Source organism: Myotis daubentonii, chromosome 6 (assembly GCF_963259705.1).
Source record: "Myotis daubentonii chromosome 6, mMyoDau2.1, whole genome shotgun sequence".
NCBI lineage: Eukaryota > Metazoa > Chordata > Mammalia > Chiroptera > Vespertilionidae > Myotis > Myotis daubentonii.
The window spans coordinates 80,736,591-80,763,298 of record NC_081845.1 but is presented as its reverse complement, the minus strand read 5'-3'; the positions used below and the strand labels follow the sequence as shown (position 1 = coordinate 80,763,298).

General features: G+C 37.6%; 1 protein-coding gene across 1 annotated transcript; it reads right to left on the bottom strand.

Moving 5' to 3' along the window:
- Positions 1–368: 368 nt before the first annotated feature.
- RHAG (Rh associated glycoprotein) lies at positions 369–26,251 on the bottom strand. Its single transcript, XM_059699657.1, has 10 exons — positions 26,073–26,251; positions 12,838–13,021; positions 12,088–12,238; positions 10,073–10,220; positions 9,654–9,820; positions 7,071–7,208; positions 6,102–6,223; positions 2,722–2,795; positions 2,411–2,484; positions 369–1,698 (listed from the first exon to the last, which is right to left on the bottom strand). Exons 1-10 carry the CDS (start codon positions 26,227–26,229, stop codon positions 1,624–1,626), a joined length of 1,290 nt encoding a protein of 429 aa, XP_059555640.1. The 5' UTR covers positions 26,230–26,251; the 3' UTR covers positions 369–1,623.
- Positions 26,252–26,708: the final 457 nt, after the last annotated feature.

Sequence of the window (26,708 nt, the reverse complement as noted above, 5' to 3'; positions counted from 1 at the left end):
GTTTAGGTGCATCCTGGAAAGATTCCAGGATACCAGAAACAGAAGAAAAATATTAAAAGCTTTCAGAAAGAAGAAACATTTATTTTATTTTCCTAGAAATGATTTTATATGACTAAATATAATGATGAGTTACCTTTTCTAAAACTCAGTTCTTTAAAACTTATCCTATAAAACATTAATTTAATTTTTATAGTGAATACATAATAATGTAACAATTTATTTGGATTGATTATGGATTAAATATGATGAGTACGTGTGTGTGTGCATGCATGTGTGTGTATGTGGTTGCTATTAAAATGAATTCCTATAACCAAAATAAAGTAAGAAAGAAAAAAAGAAAGAAAAAAAGGAGAGCCAAAGACTAATGCTATATTTTATAATAATATTTAATTAATTGAAATTTTATACAAAATAGACTTTGGTCAGACAGCATGTGAGTTCTTTTGGCAAATAGTAAACATACAAAAGAAATTAAGCATAAGAATATTCAAGCAAAGACATAACATTACTAACTTTACCATTTTTTAAATCAAGAAAGCACTACCAAAACAATCATATTACTGCTCTATGTATTTCTAGTTTTTGAATCTGTACAGCGATTAAACATCATGTGTGTTTGCATGATGTTTCTCTGGAGATTTGAGGGAGAAAGAGAGGAAGAGAGAATCAATTAGCTAGGTATGTAAATACCAAATCAAAGAATAAAATAGATGGAGCTTCCTTACAGTCTTTTTTTTTTTAAGTACGTTTGAGAATTTATTGTTTTTTTATGAAGGTTAAATTTTATTTAATTTAAATAATTGTCTTTTATTCTGAATATGTCCACACCATTTTGTGATGTCAGGATTATCTTTTTATCTTAATATGAAATAATGATAGTAGGTGGTTCTTTTTTGGTATTCTTTTTCATTAGATAAAAGCACTTGCAATTAAAACTAGTCTCTCAATACATATTTCTTAAGTGGATTCATGTATACATTATTGTTTCATTGGCTTTAGTTGTATAATCTTTGAGACTGAAGACATAGTAACTACACTTAAGAAAGTGATATGATTAGAAAGTGTGGATTCTATATAAATCTACTTCCATTGGGAATATATATGAATATGCATCAAATATTCATCTTGTATCTACCCACTGGTCAAGAGTAGTCTTGACGATATATATGTATATATGGAGAGAGAGAGAGAGAGAGAGAGAGAGAGAGAGAGAGAGAGAGAGATATTATTGATTTCAGAGAGGAAGGGAGAGGGAGAGAGAGATAGAAACATCAAGGATGAGAGAGAAGCATTGACTGGCTGTCCCCTACTGGTGATTGAGCCAGCAACTTGGGCATGTGCCCTGGCCGGGAATTGAACCAGTGACCTCTTGGTTCCTGGGTTGATGCTCAACCACTGACCCACACTGGCCAGGCTTGACCATCTGCTTTCTGAGTCATATGCCCTCAACTAAACAATCAGTGAATATCAAGAGAAAACACAACACTATGCTAAGACATTTTTACACTGGACATTTTCAGGTTAGGATCTTCCATTCTGGTCCATATTTTCGTTGGATGCTTTTTGTCCATTTAAACTTGATTCTAGAGGAAGGGAAAGGAAGCTAAGGCAGAGAAATGAAACTTAGAGTTCAGGTTCCAAGTGGTTGTGGCCATGATGTTCATGGAAATGATGGTCATGTTCTCTCCACCTAGGGACCTTAAAAGAAAACAAGGTTAGGACATTTTATAAGCTTCTTTCACTGGGCCTGTCAGAGATTACTACTGAAATAAGCTATTTTCTGTAATTATTTTCCATGCTTAGAAAGAATAGGTTATAAAATTTGTTGGGTGGGGAAAAAAGAAAGAACAAAAATATTTACCACACCCACCCTGACTGCATTCCCTTTTCCCAAGTCTGTTCTTCTCAGAAATCTTGCTGAACACACCCAAACATCTCTCACTCTTAAGCTTTGCAGAAATAATTTGGGAGAAATTATTTACAGTGCAATAAAGAGGTAGAAATCGGAGGATAGAAAGAGGTTGATGTTTTGTTATTCAAAGAACCTCTTATTGTGAACTCACTGAGATTCTCCAACCTTTTATGTTCCACCAGCTTTTGCCTATGCTTCTGTATGTTATAAAATTTCATGCCCAGGGTCCCTATTATTTTAATGAGTAGGTTTTTAAATAACTCTCAGAGAAATGAAAGGACATTTGCTTCAGTCTTTTCTTCATATAATATCTTCTTTGGAAAATGCCATTACTTCTGATTTTATCTGTCTGCACACATTGCCTTAATTTCTCTCTATCTAATGGGATTTCACTTAATTTCATCACACAAATGCACATACACACATCTAGGCTTGAGGTGAGCAAAACTCGCTAGTGGAGTCATCATTTACATCCTTATTTAGAATAGAGAACAGTACCTCCCAAAAGACAGAATCATCATAGCAGTTCTGGTCAGATGGTTGTCCCCAGATGGGTAACCTTAGAATCAAACCTGTGAAGGTGGGGAGAAGTCATGTTATGACACTGACGCTGATGAGAAAATGTACCTGCATAGCAATTAAGTAAATATTTACATTAAAGTAATTACTGTTATAAAAGCATCCCCTTGCACTTACATGACTTTTGTCAGAAGTTTAGTACATTTTCAAATTTACCAATTGATATGTTTATGAATAATCTATCATGCTGAGAGCATGAGCTACGGGGAAGTGTTTATTTTTATGCTGACCTGTGATCAGCCCTCCAACAACAGCTGTTCCGATGGAAGAAGCCAGAGCAGCTGCTTGCATGGCTGGGGTAGACCTAGGAAGCAAAAAATAGAATAAAATAAAATAAAATAAAATAAAATAAAATAAAATAAAATAAAATAAAATAAAATAAAATAAAATAAATTTAAAAATCTTGCTTTCTCTTATTATGATTATTTATTTTATTTTAGTTTTTCCGTCACCATTTATCCCCTCTACGACTTCTTCCACCTATACTAGTACCTCTCCACCCTGTAGTCACCACACTGTTTTCCATGTCCATGAGTTCTTTCTTTCTCTCTCTCTGAAAAACTTGGTATCGGGTTTTGATACGTGATCTGATTCATTCAACAAGTATTCATTGAGCTTCTCATGCCAGTTTCTCTTCTAGGCACTGAGGATAGAGTAATGTATACAACAAATATGAGCTTCTATCTCTCCTTACCCCATCCCAATAGCAGCAATTACAATGAAATTAAAAAGTCAGTAAGGTCAAAAAAGCTCATTTTAGCAAATATTGTAGAGACAACTCATTAAAGACACTAAAGTATATCTTTATATGTCATCTTAGAAGTAGTTACCTTAAAATGAAATGTGTAAAAATTATACTTCAACTTTGGAAATTAAAGACTGTAATAGTAAGCTATTGGAATGAATAAGGTGTTGCTACATGAATGACAAATGTACTATGAATGTAGGAATCTCCTTAGCACATGCCTCTCTTAGCAGGCAATCACTAAACACTTTTTGAAAGATTGAAGGAGTGATTGTATGAAAGTAACCAACTGGAAAATGAGAGTGTGTTGGGGTTTCATCTTCATCATTTAAGGGAAAGGCGCACTAAATTCAGATTTCTTTTTATTTGTTTATTTAAAGGGTTTAAATATTTCTACTATATAAAAATTATAGAAATAATACATAATCATTGTAAAAATACTTTTAAAAACATTAATTAAAAAACAAGGGAAACTAATTTCCCTCAAATTTTACCAGTATAACATATAAAACATGTAGTTTTATAAAATGCAATCATATTATAATACTAATGTTCCCATTAGATCTCAATGTCTTTTATGGCAGTAAATGTCATCTGGATCATAATTTTAGTTGCTACAGAGTATTACACTGTACAAATGTACTATAACTATCCAACTATAGGTGGGATATTTGGATTGCTTTCAGTGTTTTATATATTTTTAAATGCTGTGAGAATACATCCTTTTATGAACATTGTGAACTTGCCCAATAATTTCTCTAAAATGAAACTTATCTAGAAATGAGATTATTGGTAAAAGTTAATAAACTACACATGGGCTAATTCAAAGTTGTACATTTATGTCCCCATTTCTCTACTTTAGCTACCATTCTGTTTTGTCATTTGTTTAATCTTGTCAATTTAATAACTGAAGAATTGGTAACGTTTCCATTTGAATTTCTTTGATTACTAATGAGATTTAACATTTAATATATATACTTATTTGTTTGACTTTCTTTTATTGTAAGTTTACTGTTAATTTTACCAGAATTTGCCAAGATCTTTTACAAGATATTAAAAGATATATTTGATGAAAAGTGTTCCATGATAAAAATAAGCTTGAAAAACACTTGTTTAAAAAGAAGTTAACAGCATTATTAACTTCTCATTGTCCTATGCTTACCAAGAAACCTGATTTGCATTTTAGTATTCTCAAGAGACACAATGTGGGTTAATAGTCTTGGCTCTTGGACTAAGTATATGAACTGGTGCACGGGGCGTGTGAGTTTTACCTCCCTGAATGGGCCTTCCATAATTTCCCTCCCTACCACAACTCCTCCTGAGTAAACTGAGAAGTTGCTGCTAAACCTAGACCCAAGGACTAGACTCTCAACCTTGAAACCTACCCCAAATCTGGCCACCCAGTCAGACCCAGCTCACAAGCCAGACAGACTGTTTTGCTGCATCTGCGGGGCTGGTCTAGGAATGATGCTCAGTAATTCCTCTGTTCTTAACCATGAGGCGCCTCTTTAGAATGTTTGCAGTGTTTATACACTATAACCTTAGGAGTTGGACTCATTGATACATGCTTTTATCATGCTTGATTTAAAGCATTAAAACACTTTAGTTTTGGTCTTAGCCTGTTAGGTGCTGGAGAGAACTGAAATAATATGTACATATTTTTGGAGATGTCTTCCAAATTTATAAATGGGGCAAAAAAATAAAACATACAGAAAACTCGGTCAAATATACAAATGGAAGAATGAAACATTTTATCTGGTAGGAAATGTGAATAAGCAAGTTTTTAAAATATTTATTATTATTGGTCTCAACAGGGTTAAATTTTAATATGCTAAAATTGAAGAGGTTTTTCTTTTCAAATTATGCAACTCTAGCTGGTAGTAATGTTGAGGCATTTTTTTATTTTTATTTTTTTAATTTATCGTTATTGTTGGAAGTATTACAGATGCCCCCTTTTACTCCCCATTGACTCCCTCCACCCCACTCCCCCCTCCACCCCTCAAGCCTTGACTTCACTATTGTCTGTCCTGAGACATTTTCAAACACACATTCGCCTTTTCTTCATGGTTTGAGCGGTCTTTAAAAATTGAGCATTTTGCTTCCTCCTTACTTGCTCTCTGAGTGATCTGCACTCTGTGATCTTCCTAGCTGTTTGGCATGGATGATACTCATATCAAATTGCTTCAATATGGTTTCCTAAAAGTGACATCTGATGGCTTATGATACCACTTCCATGCTCCTGGATTTCATTGATAGCCATTCTTCTGCCCATTTAAATAAACACCTAGGCCCCCTTTGGGAAGAACCTAAGTCTGCTAGGTGTTTTAGAGAACAAATGGTATAATTCTCTCATTTTACAGACAAGGATACAGGACCAGAAGAGGATACAGGTTGGGTAACTTGTCAGAGGCCACATAACTAGTTAGTAGACAAGTTGGAGCCTCACACCAGTGTTCCTGCTTCTCCAGATCCAACTGCTTTCCATGTTATGCTGACTCATTCTTAATTGTGTGAGTTGGATGGAAACGATTGCTGAGCTCATCACATATGCTCAATATGCCCCATTTTGCTGGGATCAAGTAAAAGAGTAATCTGATAGTGATGATCAAATTGCCCTATCTACTAGAAGTGTCTATGGTATATACATTTAAATTAGCAAAGTTAATTTACACAAAAAATACACACCATAAAACAAAACATTAGTAATACTAACACATCTTTCTATTCTCTTCAGTAAGGACAATACTTACAGCTTCGGCCTGGACTGCTAAAGAACAGACTCTCTAATCACTGGATTTCACAGAGTGAGAGGAAACATTATTGGATGGTGGGAGGGGAGGCAGGAAAACCCACTGTTTCACTCACGTGTCAGATGCTCCCAAGGCCACTGCCACAATGCCTGCGAGGCCTCCTACCACCCCAGGTAAGCCATGCAAGTTATGGACCCCACATGTATCATGGATCCTCAGTTTAGTAGCAAAAACTGGCTGAAATGGTAAAAAAGAGTAAAGCTTATTTCATTAGATATATAGCACTCTATAATTGAAATAAAAGATCATGCAGGAAACATTTTATCTGCAGTCCACTTCTCCATCCATATCTAAAATCCACTTACAGTCCACTTCTCCATCCAGATCTAAAACCTACATAAGCCAAAGAATCTGAAAACAGTGGTGGCAAAACTGTTCCTATTAGTGTTTGGTGGATGGATTTGAAGGCAAGTGATTTGAACTCCTACTCCATCTTACTTACTGATCTTATCCTCAATCCCCTTTTAAAAAGCACAGAGTTCGTAATTATACAAAACAAACAAACATCATCAACTAAAATAGAACCAGAGTCATAGAAGCATTGAACAGACTGTCCAACCTATGAGGGAAGGCGGGGGGTGAGGGGGTAAGAGATCTTGTATGCATGCATATGAGCATAACCAATGGACACAGACGGGGAGGGGGGGGGAGGGCACATGCTGGGGGTGGAGGTGGCCAGGGAGAGGTCAATGAGGGAAAGAGGAGACTTATGTAATACTTTAAACAATAAAGAATTTAAATTTTTTAAAAAAACTTTAATGGTACTTTGGAAAGAAACACAGTACTTGACATTCAATCCTCCCAAGAGATAAATAACCAATATTGGATTCTTTCCAGCTACGCAAAAGTCAGGACAGAGTGTAAACACTGGACACTAAGGTGTGAATGGTGCCTCTGACAGGAAGGCAAATGACTCGCAACAAGGAGAGGTGCTAATGAAAGCAATTGTCATAGCTTTTTTCTGCTGGTGGGATGTGAGGAGATAATGGTGCAGAATCAACATTTCAGCATCTGTCATACTTACAGTCAGAAACTTAAATCCAAGTACAGAGACCATTCCTGCGATGCTCCCAATAATCATAGAAACGTATGGGTGGATCGCCATGTCTGCACAAGTGCCCACAGCAACGCCTCCAGCCAGGGTTGCATTCTGAATGTGTACCTGTAGGGAGCCCAGAAGCATGAGTGAAGTGAGCTGAACAGGCAAAGTTCAGGACTGAATGAATCGAGGACTCAGGGACCCCAGGGCACAATATTCAGTTGAAAAGACTAAGAATTATTTTTTAAATGAGTTTTTTTACATATAATTACAGAAAGCCTTTCTTCCAAGCAGTTCACATAGTATCTTTCTTGCCAGAGTTTCTTGGGAGTGTATGAGTGATCAGAGACCAGTGTGGGGAGGGATGTGCAGCAATAAAAGAACGTGTAGTGGAAGGGTGAGGAGTGAGCAAAGCAATCATTCTATCCAGGTTTTGCCTGTTGGAGCTTTTTGGGAACACTTTTGTGGTTGTCATGAGCCAACAGAGGCCTGTGGCTATTGTGTGCTTTCTGAGTCTCTGTTATTCCAGTATTCAAAGAGGGAATATAGAGACATTTAAAGGTATGCATTCCACATGAAAGATAACAGCTTTCCAAGTGTCATCGTACAGAGGACATTTGAGGATGGAGGAGAGTCGCCCATTTCTGTTTACCAGAATTCCTCAGGAAAATCTTATTCTTGCTGCCTGGACGAGGAGGAAGGTCCTCAGTACTTTTGAAAAAGAACCAGCCCAGCCAATGTGGTTTAGTGTTTGAGCATTGACCCAGGAACCAGGAGGTCACGTTCCATTCCAGGTCAGGGCACATGCCCAGTTTGTGGGCTTGATCCCCAGTAGGGGGCATGCAGGAGGCAGCCGATTGTTGATTCTCTCTCATCATTGATGTTTCTATCTCTCCCTCTCCTTTCCTCTCTGAAATCAATAAAAACATATTTTAAAAAAGAGAACCACTTGCACATAATTTCCCCCCCAATTTTCCTTCATGAAGCAATTTGTAGAGCATTGCTTGATAAAGGGACAATATTCTTTTCCTCCCTCCAGTGGGAAAAGAAAAGTGGCTGCTCTGAGGACCACTCCTTCACTGCCATTTCTCTAGCTCACAGGCAACAAAGTCAAAGGACCAACTTGGGGCATTAAAAAAACAAGTTTTATTTATTTTCTTTAAAAAATATTTTTATTGATTTTTAGAGAGAGAGGAAACAGGAGGAAGAGAGAAAGAGAAATATCAATATGAGAGTGGAACATCGATTGGCTGCCTCCTACATGCCCCCTACCAAAAATTTAGCCTGCAACCCAGGCATGTGCCCTGACCAGGAATCGAGCTAGCAACCTTTTGGTGCATGGATGGTACCCAACAAACTGAGCCACATGGGCCAGGGCAAAAATGCTTTATTTTGAAATAATTTTAGACTATTTAAAAGTTGCAAAAATACTGCAGAGAGTTTCCATATATCCCTCACCCAATTTCTCAAGATGTTAACATCATACATAATCATAGCACTAGAAAATTAGCATTGCTATAATATTCTTAAAGACCTTATTTGAACTCCAGTAGTTTTCCCACTTAATGTCCTTTTTCTTTTTCAGAATTTTATTCAGGATCCCACATTGCATTTAATTGTTATTTCTTTGAGAGGAATATTTGCAGTTAGGAAAATAGAATCAACTTTCCTTCTCTACTCTCTTTTTGCTTCTCTTGACATGTCCTGTTTTAGATTTTCTAAGAACTTGGTGATAGCTTTATTAACAGTTAGCTTTATTAGTAGAGAAAAATGCCTCAAATCTTTTATTTTTGCATGATTATATTCACTGCTAGACTGTAAGTTTCTTGATAACACTTTAATTTTCCAAAGTACCAATTTGATGAAGAAAAGAATGAACACTTCTCTTCAAAATGTTCTTCAAGGTCTGCAGTGTTGAGATCTGTTCTGGCAGCTTAGCAGAGATGCAGAAATGACCAACCATTCGTGTCACTTAGTGAAACTTCCATGGGGATAAAGGGGAGCCTTTGCCACACCAACATATGCTTTTCCTTGGGATGTTGTGTATTTTAAGTTGGCTCATTCTAAGAAATAAAAGGCTCAAGAAGAACCTTGAATCTTCCCAGTAGCTGCCAAAAGAATTTAGATAGAGAATCTGGTCCAGGAAGGAAACTATGATCATTGATAACTATACTTTCAATATGAACTAGGTGTGATAGATAGGGAGAAGCCAAGCAAGGCCTTTTTGCTCAGTCTTCTCTGTGTCCTGTTCTTAAAGATGGTCCAATAAACATTTGTTTAGCAAACATTTGCTTCTCCACCTCCATGTGAATTGCTTTCTTCCCCTTTGAAGTCCAAACCACTATCCCCTTTCCCCCTTAGTTCAAAGTGACATATAAGCCTCAGCTGTCCCATTTGCCTCAGATCACATAGTCGTGTGGATCCCCATCTGTACATACATAATTAAGTCTAGTTATTTTCTCTTGTTAATCTGTCTCATGTCAATTTAATTCCTAGGCCATGCAGAAGAGCTCAGAGGGAAAAGAAGACAATGTTTTCCCTCCCCACAGGGGTTCATATGACACTCACCATATCGAGCTTGCCTCGGTGCTCAACGAGGCTGGAGAATGCATAGGCTGTGAGCACGCAGGCAGCAAGAGAGAAGTATGTGTTTACCACGGCCCTGTATTCTTTGTCTCCAGCTTCAGCGATGGCCGAATTAAAGCTGGGCCAAAATATCCATAAGAAAAGAGTCCCTGAAGTAAACCACAAAAAGAGATATTAGTTTTTAATATGAAAGACAATCCAGGAGAGGCGATTTGCTTTGGAGACTGATAATGTCTCTCCTTTTAGGCTTTGTTACCTAAGAGTTAGGAGGAGAGTCAGCATAAACAAAAGTAGTATTCAGAGGTCGTTCCTTCTTGAAGATCTTCATAGCTGTGTTGGAGTTAACCTTTCCTCATGCCTGACCAAAGAGACAAGAACCGAGCAAGTTCATCACTACTCACCAATCATTGCAAACAAGTCCGAGTGGTACACAGACTCCTCATTGTCATGTCCCCGTCTTAGGCCTGGTCGATATAAGACTCCTGCTACAGCCAAGCCAAAGTAGGCCCCAAAGGCATGAATCGTCATCGATGCTCCAATATCAGTGGCCTGAAGGGGCAAAACATTCATGCAGAAGATGAATCTGAATCTCGCTACAGGAGAAAAGTCAATGAAAGGACTGCTTTATGGGTTTAGCAATAAAAAAAAGTAGATCAAGAGAGAAAGAATTTGTCAGAGAAAAGGGGAGAAAGCAAGATAGTTAAATAGAAACACTAGGCTTTGGAGCCACATAGAACTGAATTTTAATTCTAGGTCAGGTACTTCCTTGTGATGTGGCTTTAGACAAATTACTATACTTCTCTGAATCTCAGGTTCTGTTAAATGGGCAAATATTACCCAGCTAGCATAAATGAGACCACGTTTGTAAAGTACTCTGGTCCTTAGTGGGCACTCAATACATTTTAGGTTATGTTTCCAGGTTAGGGTAAGTCTCCGTGAAATACTATGCTTGCCTGTGACACAAAACAAAGATAATGTTTGCATTTACTTGACATTACAGATAAAACTCACTTAATTGCAATTTAAACATGTGAAGCTTCATAAAGCCTAGGTTGCCCTACCAGTGTGGCTCAGTGGTTAAGCACTGATCCATGAACCAGGAGGTCTGGGTTGAATTCCCAGTCAGGGCACATCTCTGGGTTGTGGGCTTGATCCCCAGTGGGAGGTGTGCAGGGGGCATGCAGAAGGCAGCCGATTAATGATTCTCTCTCATGACTGATGTTTCTCTCTCGCCTTCTCCCTTTCTCTCTCTGAAATCAATAAAAATACATTTTAAAAAAAAAGAGCCTGAGTCTTTCCCATATTTTTTTCACTCTGCTATATGATGACATGAAAACCAGCCAGCCAGAGGTCCAAGATTCATTTGCATATGTGTTAGGTCCCTTTAGCATACTGTGTGGCATTGATCCAATGTTCTGCCTTTCCTGCCCCTAGAGGGAAAGTTCAGAGTACCAAACCCGAGGCATTGTTCTGTCCTTATGAAGACAGGAATATGATACTATATTAATTTACTTAAGGTTTTCCTGCTCAGTAAACTCCTATGTGCCAATCAGGCTCAGCTTAACTGTCATTTCCTCAGAAAGGCTTCCCTTGTCTCCCCAGTCTAAGTCAGGTCTTTCAGTTACATTCTCTCATGACCCCCTCTACTTATCTTTTTCATCCTATGTATTATAATTTATAGTAATATCTGTGTGTGTGTTTGCATGCACACATGCACACATATGCACATGCCTGTGAGTGGGTCAGAGAATGTATGCTTGTTTGTTTGATATCTGTCTCCCCCATTATATTGTAAATTCTGTAATGACAGGGACCTTAACTATTTTGTTTGTCACGGAAGCACCAACACATGACACTTAGAAAGTTGTCAAAATAATTGCTGTTGAATTAAATGTTCAATAGAAGCATACGCAGCCTGCTGAAGAGTGCCCAGGAATATCCTATTTCTAATTCTTGGGCTACTCAATGATATTTTTATGGAGAAGAAGAAATTTGACCTAGGACTTAACAAAAGACTTAGGAAAGACTATTCACCTAGTAGTTGAGAAAGAAATAGGAATCAGTCATTGGTAGGAAATATAATGCAATAAGAAGAGTTTGGGAGTTAGAAAAATCTGGGTTTGAATTTAGATTCCAGAAAGTCATTTAGTATCTGTGCTCATGATTGTTTGTTTTTCTTCTTGTGTAAATATTAACAAAAATAACACCTACCTTATAGCATTGTGATGACAAAACGAGAAATGTCTACAAAACTCCTGGTTCACAGTAGGCACACAAATAAATGAGGACTGTTTTTACTATTTTCTGTGATATAACTCTTGCCAGGGTCTGTCCCTACATAGAGTGGGCATCCATTATGTGTTGTGACCACAAACCATGTCCAAAGTTAGGTCAGTATAAATCCGCTAACACGTACCGTAAATATCTCAGCAACCAGATGTTCATTACCAGCAAAGACAGCAATTTCTATGATTGTCATGATCAGCATTTGGAGTGGGCTTATTTTCCCCAGGACAGCTCCAAAAGAAATCAGAACTGTGGCTGTACTGAAATCTGCATTTATCATGCTAAGGGAAAGAGAAAGAATACATTAAAGAATAATGCAAATCCCAAATAAAACTGTGAGTTGTAATAAACTATAGCATCACCTTACACAGAGTGCAAGGCCCTTCTCCACGCCAGTCCTTATCAGCCACTTGTCCCAGGCCTGCTGTTGGCCCTTCCCACTTCCTAACCCCTCCTCTCTTCCATTCACTGTTCACTCCTTAGTCACTCTAACATTTCCTTTATTTTAACCTACCTGATCTTTATCCCATTTAGGGTTTTACTTTATTTTGGTTGATCTGATAAATGACCTATTTTCTAGAGTATTTGCATTTCAAAAATAAACTTAGAAAAATGACTAATGGTAGATTTGTGTTCCCTGTAGCTGACATTAAAAGAATAATAATTTTATGCCCTTAAAGTCAGACCAGAGAAGACATAGACAGTCATGTATGATCCAGCTCAGTAGAGCAAGACATAGATTTGCCTCCTTGGATTCCAACCATCTTCTATTGTGCAAGGCAGACAATTTGCCTGCTAGCTCAGAGCCTGGCTGTCAAGAGAATAAGCAGAGAAACAATTGCTCTGAAGACACAATGTTTGAAGAGTAAAAAATGCTTACTTTTTTATTCCAATGCGGATTTTATGCCCATGGCTGTGCAGGATCCCCTGCATAAGAGTGCCCCATTGGAGGCCCAGAGCAGCAATCAGTAGGTTGATGCCCACACTGCTGAAGCCATATTTCTTCAGGAAAGTCATGAGGAAGCCAAACCCAACAAATATCATAACATGCACATTTTGGAACACTGCAAAAAAGCAAAGGGGGGAAATCTGCATTAGGGGAGCACAAAGGAAGAGTTATATCATAGAATATCCTATTTATTTAATGCGACAGCCTTTGTGCAAGACACTGTAAAGGGAGAACATTAACTGGGCAGCCAAAGGCCGGCTTCCAATGGCAATCATGAGACCCTTGGCAAGTTATTCAGTGTTTGAGCCTTTTCCTGGAACATTGTGTAGTATCATAGTGTGTTCTTCATCCTCTGCATGAAGAGTTTCCCTTTACCTTTCCCCTGAAGAAATCTTTACAAAGCACAGTACAAGCATCACCCCCTCTTGTAGGTTTTCCCAGTACTACAAGGGAAAATTAATATTTTCTAGTGTCTTTCACACAGCTTTCTGTATATACTTCAGCTTTAGCATCAGTCACATTGTGTTGGCATTTATTTAGCATGTGTCACACTGTAACAGGTGGTCAATGAGGTGTCCTTCTGCACTATATAGCGAGTTTCCTTATTGAAGAGATTAGGACATATTCACCCATTACTTCCCAGAGTTTGGTATAAAAGCCTGCATATAATAAAAAAGGCAATAATGGTTAAATGATTGAACTAGTCTCCATTTATCAAATGTGTATAAATAATAGTATCAGCCCTGGAAATCTTACCAAATCACTATTTGAGTCAAATGAGATAATGTGTTTGTTAGCAATTTCTAAACTGATGTAAGGAAAGCTGTATCTTTCAGGGAAGCAAATACTGGACTTGGTATCTGGAGATGTAGGTTCCAGTTCCCAAATTCTATCACATGATTGTGTGACCTTGGGCAAATCATTTATTTTCTGTGGGCGTCAATGTTCTCATCTGCAATACTGAAAAGATCCTGTTTCACAGAGTGACTCTGAGTGGGATAATCCTCTGTGGGAGGGAGTATCAGTAATGTGCTATATAAATGAAACACATGACTAAATGGAGATTGTCAAAACACAGGCCTTTTCCTCCAGAAATTTACAGATTAGTTGGTGAGACATATATTTGGTAGAACCATATGAAATTGACATTTTTGCATTGAATTTACCAATGAAAGTTCGACTATTGGCGATTTCTTATGGTTCAACTCAATAGATACACAAAGCAAATTAAGACCAAACTGGGAACAAATATAAAACCAGAGCTAAATTAAACATGTAAGTGTTGAATTAATATTAACCACTGTGGCCTGATGTTTAAGTGCAAATAGGCATGAGGGAGGACGTGCCTAGAAGCTATATCTCAAAGGAACCTGACATTAGCATCCAATTAATTTACCCAAAGGGTGGAGACAGGATTTCAATTCAGGCCTGATGACACCTGCTCCTCCATGCATGGAGCACTGTGGGGTGTAAGGATAGCCAAGGCAGAGTCTTGGCCTCACCAGCACGCGGAGACCTGCTACTACCTCTTGCCTTTCTCTACCTCTGTTCTCCCATCAGGCTTAGCCCACGGTGAGCTTAGGGTGGGAGACGATGACCCTGGGGTCTGTCTCCTGCAGGAGAGGCTTTGATGCACTGGGCAGATCCCCCACTTAGCACTGAAAGATCTATTCCTGCCCTAACCGGTTTGGCTCAGTGGATAGAGCGTCGGCCTGTGGACTGAAAGGTCCCAGGTTCGATTCTGGTCAAGGGCATGTACCTTGGTTGCGGGCACATCCCCAGTGGGAGGTGTGCAGGAGGCAACTGATCGATGTTTCTCTTTCATCGATGTTTCTAATTCTCTATCTCTCTCCCTTCCTCTCGGTAAAAAGTCAATAAAATATATTTTTTAAAAAAAAAAGAAAAGAAAGAAAGAAAGATCTATTCCTTCCTTTTCCCTCGCCATAGGAAGTGCTGTTAGATGATAGCCCTAAGCTCTCAATTCTCTTGTCAATGTCACAGTCCTTTCTTAGGGTAACCTGTGCCCAATGACTAATTCACATGAGTATCGCCTGCCTCAGGAAAGGACCACATGTACATCTCCTGTTAGCTCATCCTAGTCTCAGAGTTTCCTGTTGGGATCAGCTGAAGCCGCACCTCTCTCTGCCCAAACCCTTCTGCTACAGGTGTGGATCCTTAAGGCATTCCCTAAGAAACCTCTTTCAGGCTAACGTCTGTCTTTGAATTTGTTTCTTGAGGAACCCTATGGGCTTTACTCCCCACCCCCAACTCCACAGAACTTTCCTGACTTTCTCCCCTACACAACTTGTATACCCGATTTATTTGAAACATTGCCAATTAAATCCGACAAACTAATCTGTGGCATTGATCACACCCAGGTTCCCAATGTTTAAAAAGGGCCCCTGGAGGCCTGGGAACTTAATATCAAGTATTACTCTATTGCAAATAACAGAATAGACATCACATATTAAGTCACTAGGGTCCTTTGCTGGTCTCACAGCTAGTCTGTTTAGTATGAGTGCAGCAAATGTTCACATAAAGAGACTGAGAAACCAGGCCAGTCTTTCATGATCCAGGCACACTTTAGTGTCAGTCATGCTTTCGACCCCATGCACACATTGAGACTTTGGCCATTTCATTGTTCCTTGGAGCCTCCTCCCTAGAGAGACAGGATGAGGAGGGTGAGAAAGGAAACAATCCATCTCTGGGAATCTCCCTGGTCAGCAGCTTTGAGGAAAGACACAGAGGAGAATCCTGCAGTTTTTACCTGCTGCTGGACATCTGTCACCTAACATCAACTTGTTTGATTTTTGAAATATGGGTGGCCATATACACTCCTCTTTCTTTACAAGTTGTTTTTCTGCTATTTATTTTGTTTATGTAGATATTTAATATAGATCATCAGCTAAGTTGGAGAACAAACTAAGTCAATATACTCTAGCACATAGCTTATTCTCTGGCTTTACTACGTCTTTCGTGGACAATTTTTCCTCCTTAAAGGAAGGTTTCGATTACATGAAGTCCAAAGTCTTGTTCAGCTCCACAATTTGTTTACAGCTACAGAGACAGAACAAAAATAAGGACCCAGTTCTATTGACTCCACTGTTGTTTTTTAATTACACAAAGTTATTTTCCTGAACATCCTTTGCTTTTTTATAAATTAGAGTACTCTTGTTCTTCCTGTGATCTACCGATTTTCTTTTATTTTTTAAATATTTTTATTGACTTCTGGAAATTCAGGAAGGGAGAGGGAAAGAGAGAGAGATAAACATCTATGTGAGAGCAGAACATGGATCAGCTGCCTCCTGCACGCTCCTCACCAGGGGATCAAGCCTGCAACTGAGGCATGCATCCTGACTAGGAATCAGACCAGCAATCTTTTGGTGCACAGGTCGATGCTCAGCCAACTGAGTCACACAGGCCAGGGCATGATTTTAAAGCAGCCAGTAACCAACTATTGAAAAAATTGTTTTATATGATTTTGTAACGGCTCACACTGGTAGCGATAATTTTTCAGATTCTGTCCCCATTCCCCTTTGATGGAAAACCAGACTTTTTCTATGGAGGGAGGAATTTCTCATATTAACTGTGCTCCAATATTTTTCCTCTCTGATTTAATTCTTGTTACTACTTTCTGCTCCAAGGAGGCTTAAGACCTCATCTATTTTGTTGCTAAAGAGTGCTAACAAAGTTGTGAAAGCTCTCGACAGATAATGATTCTATATAAAATATATGGATTAAAATGTTTATAAATAATTATGATAATGTATTATCTTTCATTCTGCCATAAGATTCTGTGGGAGGGGACTAGGAATAGGGCCACAAGTTTAGTGTTCTGGTGCAAAACTTCCATTAAAGGAATAAAGAACCTTCATAGAGGAAAAAAAGGAATTTCCTTAGTGGTTTGAATGTGAAGTCTTCTGACAGGTCTAAGAATTGCCAAGACACATCTACATCAGATATTCTCAATCAGAGGTGATTTTAGCCTCCAAAATAAATTTGGAAATGTCTGTTGTTTCTGTTCTACCTTACTTCCACATTTGTTTTGCAATAGGGTATCTTACAAGCCCTGATAACTCAACATGTTTAAAATGCAACTGATTATTCCAACTCACCTCTGCCATCACTGACAGCCAGACAAAATGAAATGGAACTCTTCTTTTCCTCTATTTCCTGTGTATGCCTGCTGCCTATAATATCCTCTCCATCCCACACCCAACACTTCTTTACCTGGCCAACCAGATACTCTACACAGTATTACAGACGGCTGTAACACTGTGCATGTCCTCTTATTTCATGTTATTTGTTTATGTGTTTACCTGTTTTGTTACTCTATGTGCTCGCCTATTATTTATGCAGATAGATAACTGAGCCAGCACTGCCAGTTAGGCACTCTTTCAGGAGAAAGTGAGTGCAAGTCTGAAGGTCAAAGTCATGAGGTGTTTGTCCATGATAGATCCCTGCAGAAAGTCTGGCATGTGTAGCTTTTCAGGAAATGCCTGTTATGTGTGAATAAATGGACCACTGGTGAGGGCCACTGAGAATTGATCTAATTGGGACTATAGGACTTTATTCAGAAACTAGAGGCCCAGTGAAGGGTGGGTCCCTCAGCTTGACCTGCACCCTCTCCGATCTGGGAGCCCGCAGGCGAGCCCTCTCCAATCTGGGAGCCCTAACAGCTTAGGCCCACTCCCCGTGGTTCTCTGCTCTCTTCGGGGCCTCGCCACTCCCCGCCGGCTGCCCAGAGGCTCTCAGTGGCCCAGGGATGCTTGCCTCATCGACGCGGCGACAAAGTAAGTATTCTGCCAGGCCACTCACTCTGCCTTCTCTCACCGGCCACCCCAACACTACTGGGGGACTCCGGCGGTGCTGAGAGGACTGGGAATGGTTATCTTGTGGCTATGGGCACCCCCATCTTTGTGATGGAGTGATGGTTAATTTGCATATAACCCTTTTATTAGATAGGATATTGTTTTTCTGAATCAAGTGTTAAAAACTACCCAGCTCACTTTCTAGTTAGACATTTGTTAGCTTTCTTGTTATATTTTGTTTTTCAGTGGTTGAGGGTCAATAAGGTGTTTGCATCCATATAGCTTTTTGCTCTTAGTGAGTTCCAATCTTTGAACCATTGGGATTGTTGAACTCTTTTCTCAGAGAATAGTATCCTGAAGATAGAATCTTTCCTCCTCCACTTGCCAAATATTTTAATTTCACATATTTCAAATATTTAGAAAAATAATATAATTAACACTATACTATTCATCTAGATTTATCAATTATAAATATTTTCTTCAGGTTTACATGTATGTATTCTTATAAGCCATTTGAAAGTCATTTTGCTCCAAACAACCAATATGAATCTCTTAAGCAAAAGTACATTCTCATAAATAACCACAATATTATTCTCACATCCAAAAAATACTATATTGATACAATTATATCATCTAGTATAGAATCTATATTTAAATTTCTCAAGCTATCCCAACTTGTTCTTTTATAGGATTTTTTGACCCATTATCCATTCAAATTTCATACATTTTCTTTGTTATATGTCTTTAGACTCTTAATTTAGATCAGTTTTCTCACATGCTTTTTATTGGTCATGAAGTTTTATCTTTTATGTAGTATTAGTGGCCCAGTGCACTAATTCGTGCACATTGGAAGGGAATTAGTTAGAAGATATATTTAATATCGCTATTTGCCCTTTATCTATAGTAGAAGTGTCAACCAAATTCACAATTGACAATGACAGATCAAAACACACACATGTGATTGGCGCTAGTGAGAGTTCTATATGTATCATGCATGCACAAGTCAACTTAGCCATATATAATAAACTTGCTTAATTAGACCTGCTTTCTGATGTAGCTAAACTTTTTTCAGCCCAGTGAAGCACCCCAACTTCTCTTTCAAGTAATTGTCAGCAACACAGCAATAAATATCAACATGGAGGAGATTATTATTGTAGATCACTCAGGGAGAACAAAGAGTAAAATGTTTAACTGCAGTAGTGTTTGACTATATTCTGCGCAGTAAGAAAACCTGAAGTCATTTTCAAAGTCCACCATTTCTTACTTCTTTTCAGTTGGGTCAAGTTTCTAAGCTTGCTAAATCTCCATTTTCTGGCTAATGAGAAGAAAATAGGATTCCACTGAGTCTCCTATCTACCTACTCCAGGACTTCTGTGAGGATCAAATGAGATAAGGAATGGAAAAATGCTTCACAGACATTTAGTTAAAGTGTAAATGTTTTAACCTGGCTATAAAGCAAGTCGTGTTCCTGGGCTGAAGAAACTGCAAGGAGGCTAGTTGCTAAGGAGAGGTAGCTGGGTGGTGCTACATGACATCATTACCCGGATGAACACTTAGCATATTAATCTTTTATATATATAGACTAGAGGCCCGGTGCACGGATTCATGTACCGGTGGGGTCCCTTGGCCTGGGCTGTGCCTTCTTGCAATCCAGGACCCCTCAGGTATGTCAGAGAGCAAGTTTTAGCCCAATCCCCACAGGCCAGGCTGAGGGACACCACCAGTACATGATTGGGGCCAGAGAGGGACCATGGGAGGGCTCCAGGGTGTGTCCGGCCCAACTCACCCAGTTCCAATCGGCTGGACCCCAGCAGCAAGCTAACCTACTGGTCAAAGTGTCTGCCCCTTCGTGGTCAGTGCACATCATAGCAACTGGCTGAACGGTTGAATGAATGGTCAGACACTTTGCATATTAGGCTTTTATTATATAGGATGTCTCACAGCTTGCATTTGTTTGATTGCTTCACTATAATTAGAATTCAACAAAATGTTTTGGTAGGAATGTGATACAAGTGGTATTATATACTTCCCATTTTATCACACCAGGTGACACATAATTCCTTTTTCCTGTTACTGTGATGGTAAGTTTGAGCACTTGGTTAAGATTGTTCTGGGAGATCACTTCCTTATGAATGTACTTTTTGCCCTCTAATCAATATGTAATCTCTGGCCTGCTGGGTGATGGTTTAGTAGGTGAGCATTGACCTATGAACAAGGATATTATGGTTTGATTCCCGGTCAGGGCACATGCCCAGGTTGCAGGCTTGATCCCCTGTGAGGGGCATGAGGAAGCAGCCAATCAATGATTCTCTCTCATTATTGATGTTCCTATCTGTCTTTCCCTCTCCCTTCCTCTCTGAAATCAATAAAAAATATATTTAAAAAAAGAACTAAGTAATCTCTGGGGTAATTCTTTAAGACTATGTATTCTCCAATAACTCTTCACCTAATGGTTTTACAGCCATTGATAAACCTTGCTCGAATCAATTACTATATTTTTAATTACAACATGATAATTTTCTATATCTATTACTTCAATTAAATTAATGAATTGGCATTCTCTGTAAAAAACTTCTTCTTTCTCCCCTAATTCCTTTTAAGGAATATATCTATGAGCTCCCTGTTTGTCTCAATGTGTCATGATCTATTACTATTACTATTATCATTATTATTTTTAGTATCCTGTTTATTCCTAATTTGTGTAGTTAGTGCTCCCTCAAGGAGGACACTGCTTTCTTTTGACATACCCCCATCCCATTAGCCCTTATGTACTTGGCTTACCTTGTGCTGTCTTTACCCTGACCTGGAACTAGCAATTTCTCCAAAGAGCTGCTGAGTGGGGAACGGTATGTAAAAACCAAAATTTGGGTGCTATTTGTGCCTTTTGCTATTTTTTTAAGTAGACAAAACTATTCAATTCAAAGGCAACACACAGGGACCCAGTGGAGGCTGGTATCTTACTGTAAACTCATAAACCACATATAGTATATTAATATAGGCACTGTAACAATTCTAGGTAATATTTAGAATGGCAGCAATTTCCTAGGAATGTTTTTCACTGCATAAATGAGTTACCCTTTGCCTGAAACATACATCTAGATTTGCTAAATCTTTTGGTAACAAATGAACTGAATGATATCTGAATAAATATAGAAACAAAGTCTTAGATGTAGACTTAAAAATAAATAATTGTATTTAATCCATTGTTAATATAAAAATTCACAAAATAGTTTCTATTGCTATGTACACCCTTTTCCAGTTTACCTATATCTAGCATGGTTATCAAAATGTAATTTGCAGATATCAGGGGTCTGATAGATTAAAATTATTGCATGTAATTCTAAGATGTTATTTGCCTTTTTCAGCATATTGGTATTTCCACAGATGGTGAAACATAATGGCACGTAAAATTACTAGCATTTTAGCATGAATAAAAGAAGTGCCACCAAACTGTACAAGTATTCATGGGATTTTTTTTTTTTTTTTTTTACCACCGCACACTTGCAGGAGGGGAAAAATCCAGTTTTTCTTAATAATTCCTCAATGAAGCAGTAAAAATTGTTCATTTTAATTATTGACTTTCTCATGCATGTCTTTTTAATATTATCTATGAGTCTGTATGCTGAAATGCAGTTACACACAAAGTACTACTGAAACATGATGGTTTTCTCAGAACAAAAGGCACTTTTGTTATTGTCGGAGTTACGAATGAAATGAGCACCTTTTTTCATGGAATTCCATTTTTACTTAGAACAAAGACTGATGTAGACTGGTTTTTCAGATAGGTATTGATGTTTCCTAAAAAATGAATGAAGTAAGGCTATCATTTTGATGAAAAAAAAAGACAGTATTTGTTGCCAGGAATACTGACTGAATTTTTAAACATTTAGAGTTTTGGAAAGTTTGTGTCTGCCAATTACAAGCTTATTAGCTTTCTAATACTTCTCAAGGGTTTCCTGATGAGATTATTGATGATATTAATAAGTATATTTTAAAAATAATATGGATGAAATATGTCAACATTCGGAATATCTGCATAGCCATGAATTAATATTTTTCTTATGAACAATATAGAATGCTATAAGATCACCCATAGGTAAAAGATTCATTCAAAGTGCAAGATAGACCAGTGAATTTTAATGTAATGAAGTACCAAAAGATCATTAATATAGTTTACGGTCTCGTAGGCATCACTGTGTTTGTAGAATCTCTAATAAAATGTTAACAAGCCTCAAAGGGCTTTCTTCTTAAACTTTACTTTTCTCCAGTCTGTGTGCATGTTAGCAAGGATTAGCTCACAGTCATGGTCAAGCTTCATTCCTTGTCAAATTATTTGCCTCAACAGAGTGACCAACAGTTTGCTAGATGCCATGGCAGCCAAAGAGCATCCAGTAGAGCTAATTTCTCAAATGCGTATGTCGGGTTATTCACGACATGAAGTGCCATTCAGGAGTGCCACACATTCCATGGTTGTGCCCTGGGATGAATGCTAATCCCAGGCCTGTGGAAGTAACATCATTTTATTTATTATTATTATTATTATTATTATTATTATTATTATTATTATTCACAAAAGCCCAGCAGTATGCAAGGAAATGAGAGAGATATATCTGATTGAATTTGTTTAAAATACAAATATCTTACTTTACTTATTTGTGAAAAACTCATAAGTTCTACCACATTACAATTGAGAACTGTTGAAATACACTGTGAACTCGGCCGGCATAGCTCAGTGGTTGAGCATCAACCTATGAACTAGAAGGTCACAGTTTGATTCCCGGTTAGGGCACATGTTCAGGTTGCAGGCTTGATCCCCAATGTGGGGTGTGCAGGAGGCAGCTGACCAATGATTTTCTTTCATCATTGATGTTTCTATCTTTCTCTTCCTCTCTAAAATTAATAAAAATATTTTTTTTAAAAAAGACAACAGAAATACACTGTAGCTTCTTAGGCAGGGACTGACCTCCTCTCTGTTTGAATCCCTGCACCTGGCTCAGTGTATGGCTCCAGGAGGCCCCCCAAAACATCTGTTGACTTGAACATTGCCTCTTAATGAGTTAATATTTAATAATCTTCTCTCCAACGACATGCTGTTCCACAGTTTTGTGCAAATTCATTGTTTAAAATGGAGGAAAAAAATATACATGTACAACCACAATCATGTAGTTCCTAGGGCTACTCTACACAATATCTTAACCAGGGATAATATATCTGACCTAGAAGATTAGTATTAGCCATAATTTGATGTTTCCTTTAAAGAGTGAAAAGGAATCCTGCCTTTGATATCATTTAAGATTCCTCTCTTTTTGTTTTCTTGTTTGACACAGCTGATATATCAGAAAATCCTGCCTGCTACGCTTTCAATTATAGCTAACATTTGACCATTTCTCAGTACTTCCTCCGCTACCACCTTGGTGAAGCCTGCTATCATTTCTCTGCTGGGTGACTGGACTGGTTTCCTAATATGCCTTTCTACTCATCTCTTTCACCCACTGCAATCTATTCTCTACATAACAGCCAGAAGGAAGCTTTAAAAACCTAAGTCACAACAGTTCCTCCTCTCAAAGTCCTCCAGTGGCTTCTCAACTCACTCAGAATAAAAACAAAGAACTTAAAATGCTCAAACAGCACCCAGGCTCATACACCTCTGGCTATTCTCTCCACTTGTTCACTACATATATTAAATACCCCAGTGCCTTTACACGTGCAGTTTCTTCCACATAAAATGTCCTTTTCCAAATATCTAGTATATGGCTTACTCTCTTGCTTCTTTTAGTTTTATTTACTGTCACTTTAAAGCAGAAAGAACTATCTAGACCAGCGATTTTCAACCCTTTTCACCTCATGGCACACATAACTAATTACTAAAATTCTGCGGCACACCAAAAAATATATTTTTTGCCAATGTGACAAAAAATAGGTATAATGTTGATTGATTTACAAAACAGTAATAGTAATTACATATCCTTTTTGATCCAAAGTAACTTTAAAAAATCAAATGTCTATAAATGTATTTAAGAATTTCTGGTACCAAGAACCAGATGCAATCTTATTACATATCATAACCAAAAAGATGCAACTCTATTATAAGACCAATATATTTATTGTTCAAGACAGGGTATTTACACCTGACAGCTCTTGTTCTGTTGAGCATTGAAACTTTTAAAATTTAACAGTCTAAAGGAAAAAGAGGTCAGGTATTGCATATTTTAAAAATTCTTGTGGTACACCAGTGTGCAGTGGCACACCAGTTGAAAATCGCTGATCTAGATTATACATTAACTGCCTGTCTCAACCAGCTTTCTCATTTAAACCACAGGACAATAAGACAATTTAAGTGACTATTTTATAATTCTCTCAAGGAAATTACAGTATTGGTATCATTCTAGATGCATATGATAGGAGTTAATTAATTGCAAGCAATGGTAGCTTGGCCTATTAAGACTTCTTTCACATCACCCTGGTTGTGAAAGGCTGAAAAGACATCCTCCCTTGTCCAGATGTATCTATTTTGTTAATATCACTTCATGTATAGCTGTAGCATTTTATTACCATCTAAATGTGAGCGTATGTATGTGTACATATATAAATTAAAAATAAGTATTTTTATAAATATATATATATATATATATATATATATATATTTGTATGTTTATAGTCGGTCTTCCTGTAATATAAACTTCATAAGGGCATGAACATTGCCTACTTTGTCTGTTTTGTTTTATTCACTTCCTAGAGCCTAGAGCTCTGAAGATTATTTTACAAGAATTGAGAGCTTAATAAATATTTTCTTAATAAATCACAAATGAATTTTTAGTTTTTTTCAAGCAGAATATAAGGGTGATATGATTGCTAGGCAACTGACAAAATGAGCATATTTAGTAATTCTCTCCAACTTGTTTTTAACCCTCAAATTTTGAATTGAAGTTTTACGTAGGAAATTTTGATGCTGGAACTTAGAGAATTCAGCTTGAATTATGCAAATTATGAGGCTCTCAAGATAACCTTGCTTCAATAACACTCATCTTAGATCATAGTTTGGCATTTTATCTGGTATATTTTGTTTACATGTGGACCAGATAACAGAGTTTTAGAATAAAGAGATCATATTTCTTTTATCTTTGAATAAGTTTGCTGTAGCACATGCTTGGTATGAAATAAAAACACTTATTAGATGAATAAGTGAAATGTACAAAAGCATGTAGATTTGAACAGACTTCTGATTTGTGTTTATTTTCTAGCTTGAAAATTATGAAATTATTTAACCAAGAACCTTTTTGGACATCTACATAATGTACATAGAACTAGACTTGGAGTCTGACTCTCCAATTTATGGTTCTAACTCTTAACTTGCAATTGTGCATTTCAGCTGAGTCATGTAGCTCTAGATCATTTCTACATGAGAATACTCCCCACTTTAAAAACTCTTTCAAAATGTATATAAATGAGAAAACAAATGTCAAATTGTTTCTTAAAAGCTTACATTTTTTTTTATAAAACTATAATAGGCATTGCTACCATTTTAAATAATTTTAACTGTTTAAAATTGTTTGAGCCTCATTTAAAAAAATAAACAATCTAGATAATAGGAATATATTGCCTCTGCCTTTCATGGTACTGAGGTATCAAACAGGCCTGCTTCGTCATAGGCCATCAGTATACGTATAGTAGTAATTGTCATATTAACTATTTCATAGCTCGCTCTTCCAAACTTGAGATTGAATTCATTCTTTCCTCTGTCACCATTTTCAGGGAAGGATTCTGCTTTTAAAATGGTAGGTGTTCACAATTTTCATCTCAAAGGAACAAACTTCCTTCCTTTCAGAATATTATAAAACCATGAGCACATTCATTTCAATTAAAGCTCTATTTACATCCTATATGACCCAAAAAGACTACTTCTTATATCGTAGGGCCCCCACAGAAATCCTGGCTGCTCTTCAAAATACTCCAATTTGTTTTTACTCTCTCTCTTCCAAAGTTGCTTTTTATTTATTTATTTTTATTTTTATTTTTGGTGGGAAGTGATATTTTTATACCTTGCAGAACTAATGAAAAATTCAAAGGAAAAATAAGGTCATTTAGCCATGGGTAGGCAACACAAAAAGTTTATCAATTATTTTAATTTGTAGCTTCTTGTTCTGATATTTTCATAGACACATATTCTATCCACACACCATAATTACGGAGATCAGATGCCACAGCATAGACTTATAATACCCTTAGTACTTACAACTGTCACATAATTCTATGAGGGGCTCCAATGTGGAGCTCAAGTGGCTACAGCATTCAAAAATTTCACATTCTGAGAACCTGAAGAACCTAAAATGTATAAGAAGTAGATTGCCTACTCACGAGGGTATAATTCAAAGAATCTGTCCACATCTGTTGAATTGGAGCTGCGGAGCTGCTGGCGAATATTCTGATCCGTTTCATACTGAACAAATAATCCAAATAAAACAATCATGGCAACCTCCAGGCCAATGGCCATGAGAGGGAATTTGAACCTCATGTTGGTGGCAAAGGACAGAGGCACACTGGGTTTCACAGGCTGCGGGAGGTTGATAAAAGCAGAGGGACGCTCTGTGTGTGGACTGCATGTTAAAGGTACACCAATGACATTGCAAGAAAAAACCACGGGCAAGACTGGTCAGAATGCCCCGCCCATTGATGGGAATTATGCTCTTTAATCAAATTGAACAAAATAATAAAGTATGCTACATATACTGCAGTATTTGACTGGTTGAGTAGTTCACATTTGTTACCCTTCTTCTGAGCATAGAACTTCCTATTGAAATAAGCTGAGTCACGAACAATCTGGGAAAATAATTATTTCTCTCTTTAGCTCTTCTCTCAAGCTATTCTTTGTAAATGGAGCATTCTTTCCACACATTCTCTCCCCACACCCTGCACCCTGCACACATCATCCTTCAGTTCTTAGATGAAAGGTGACGTCCTCAGCAGCCTTCCTTCTCCCATCTTAACCCAGCT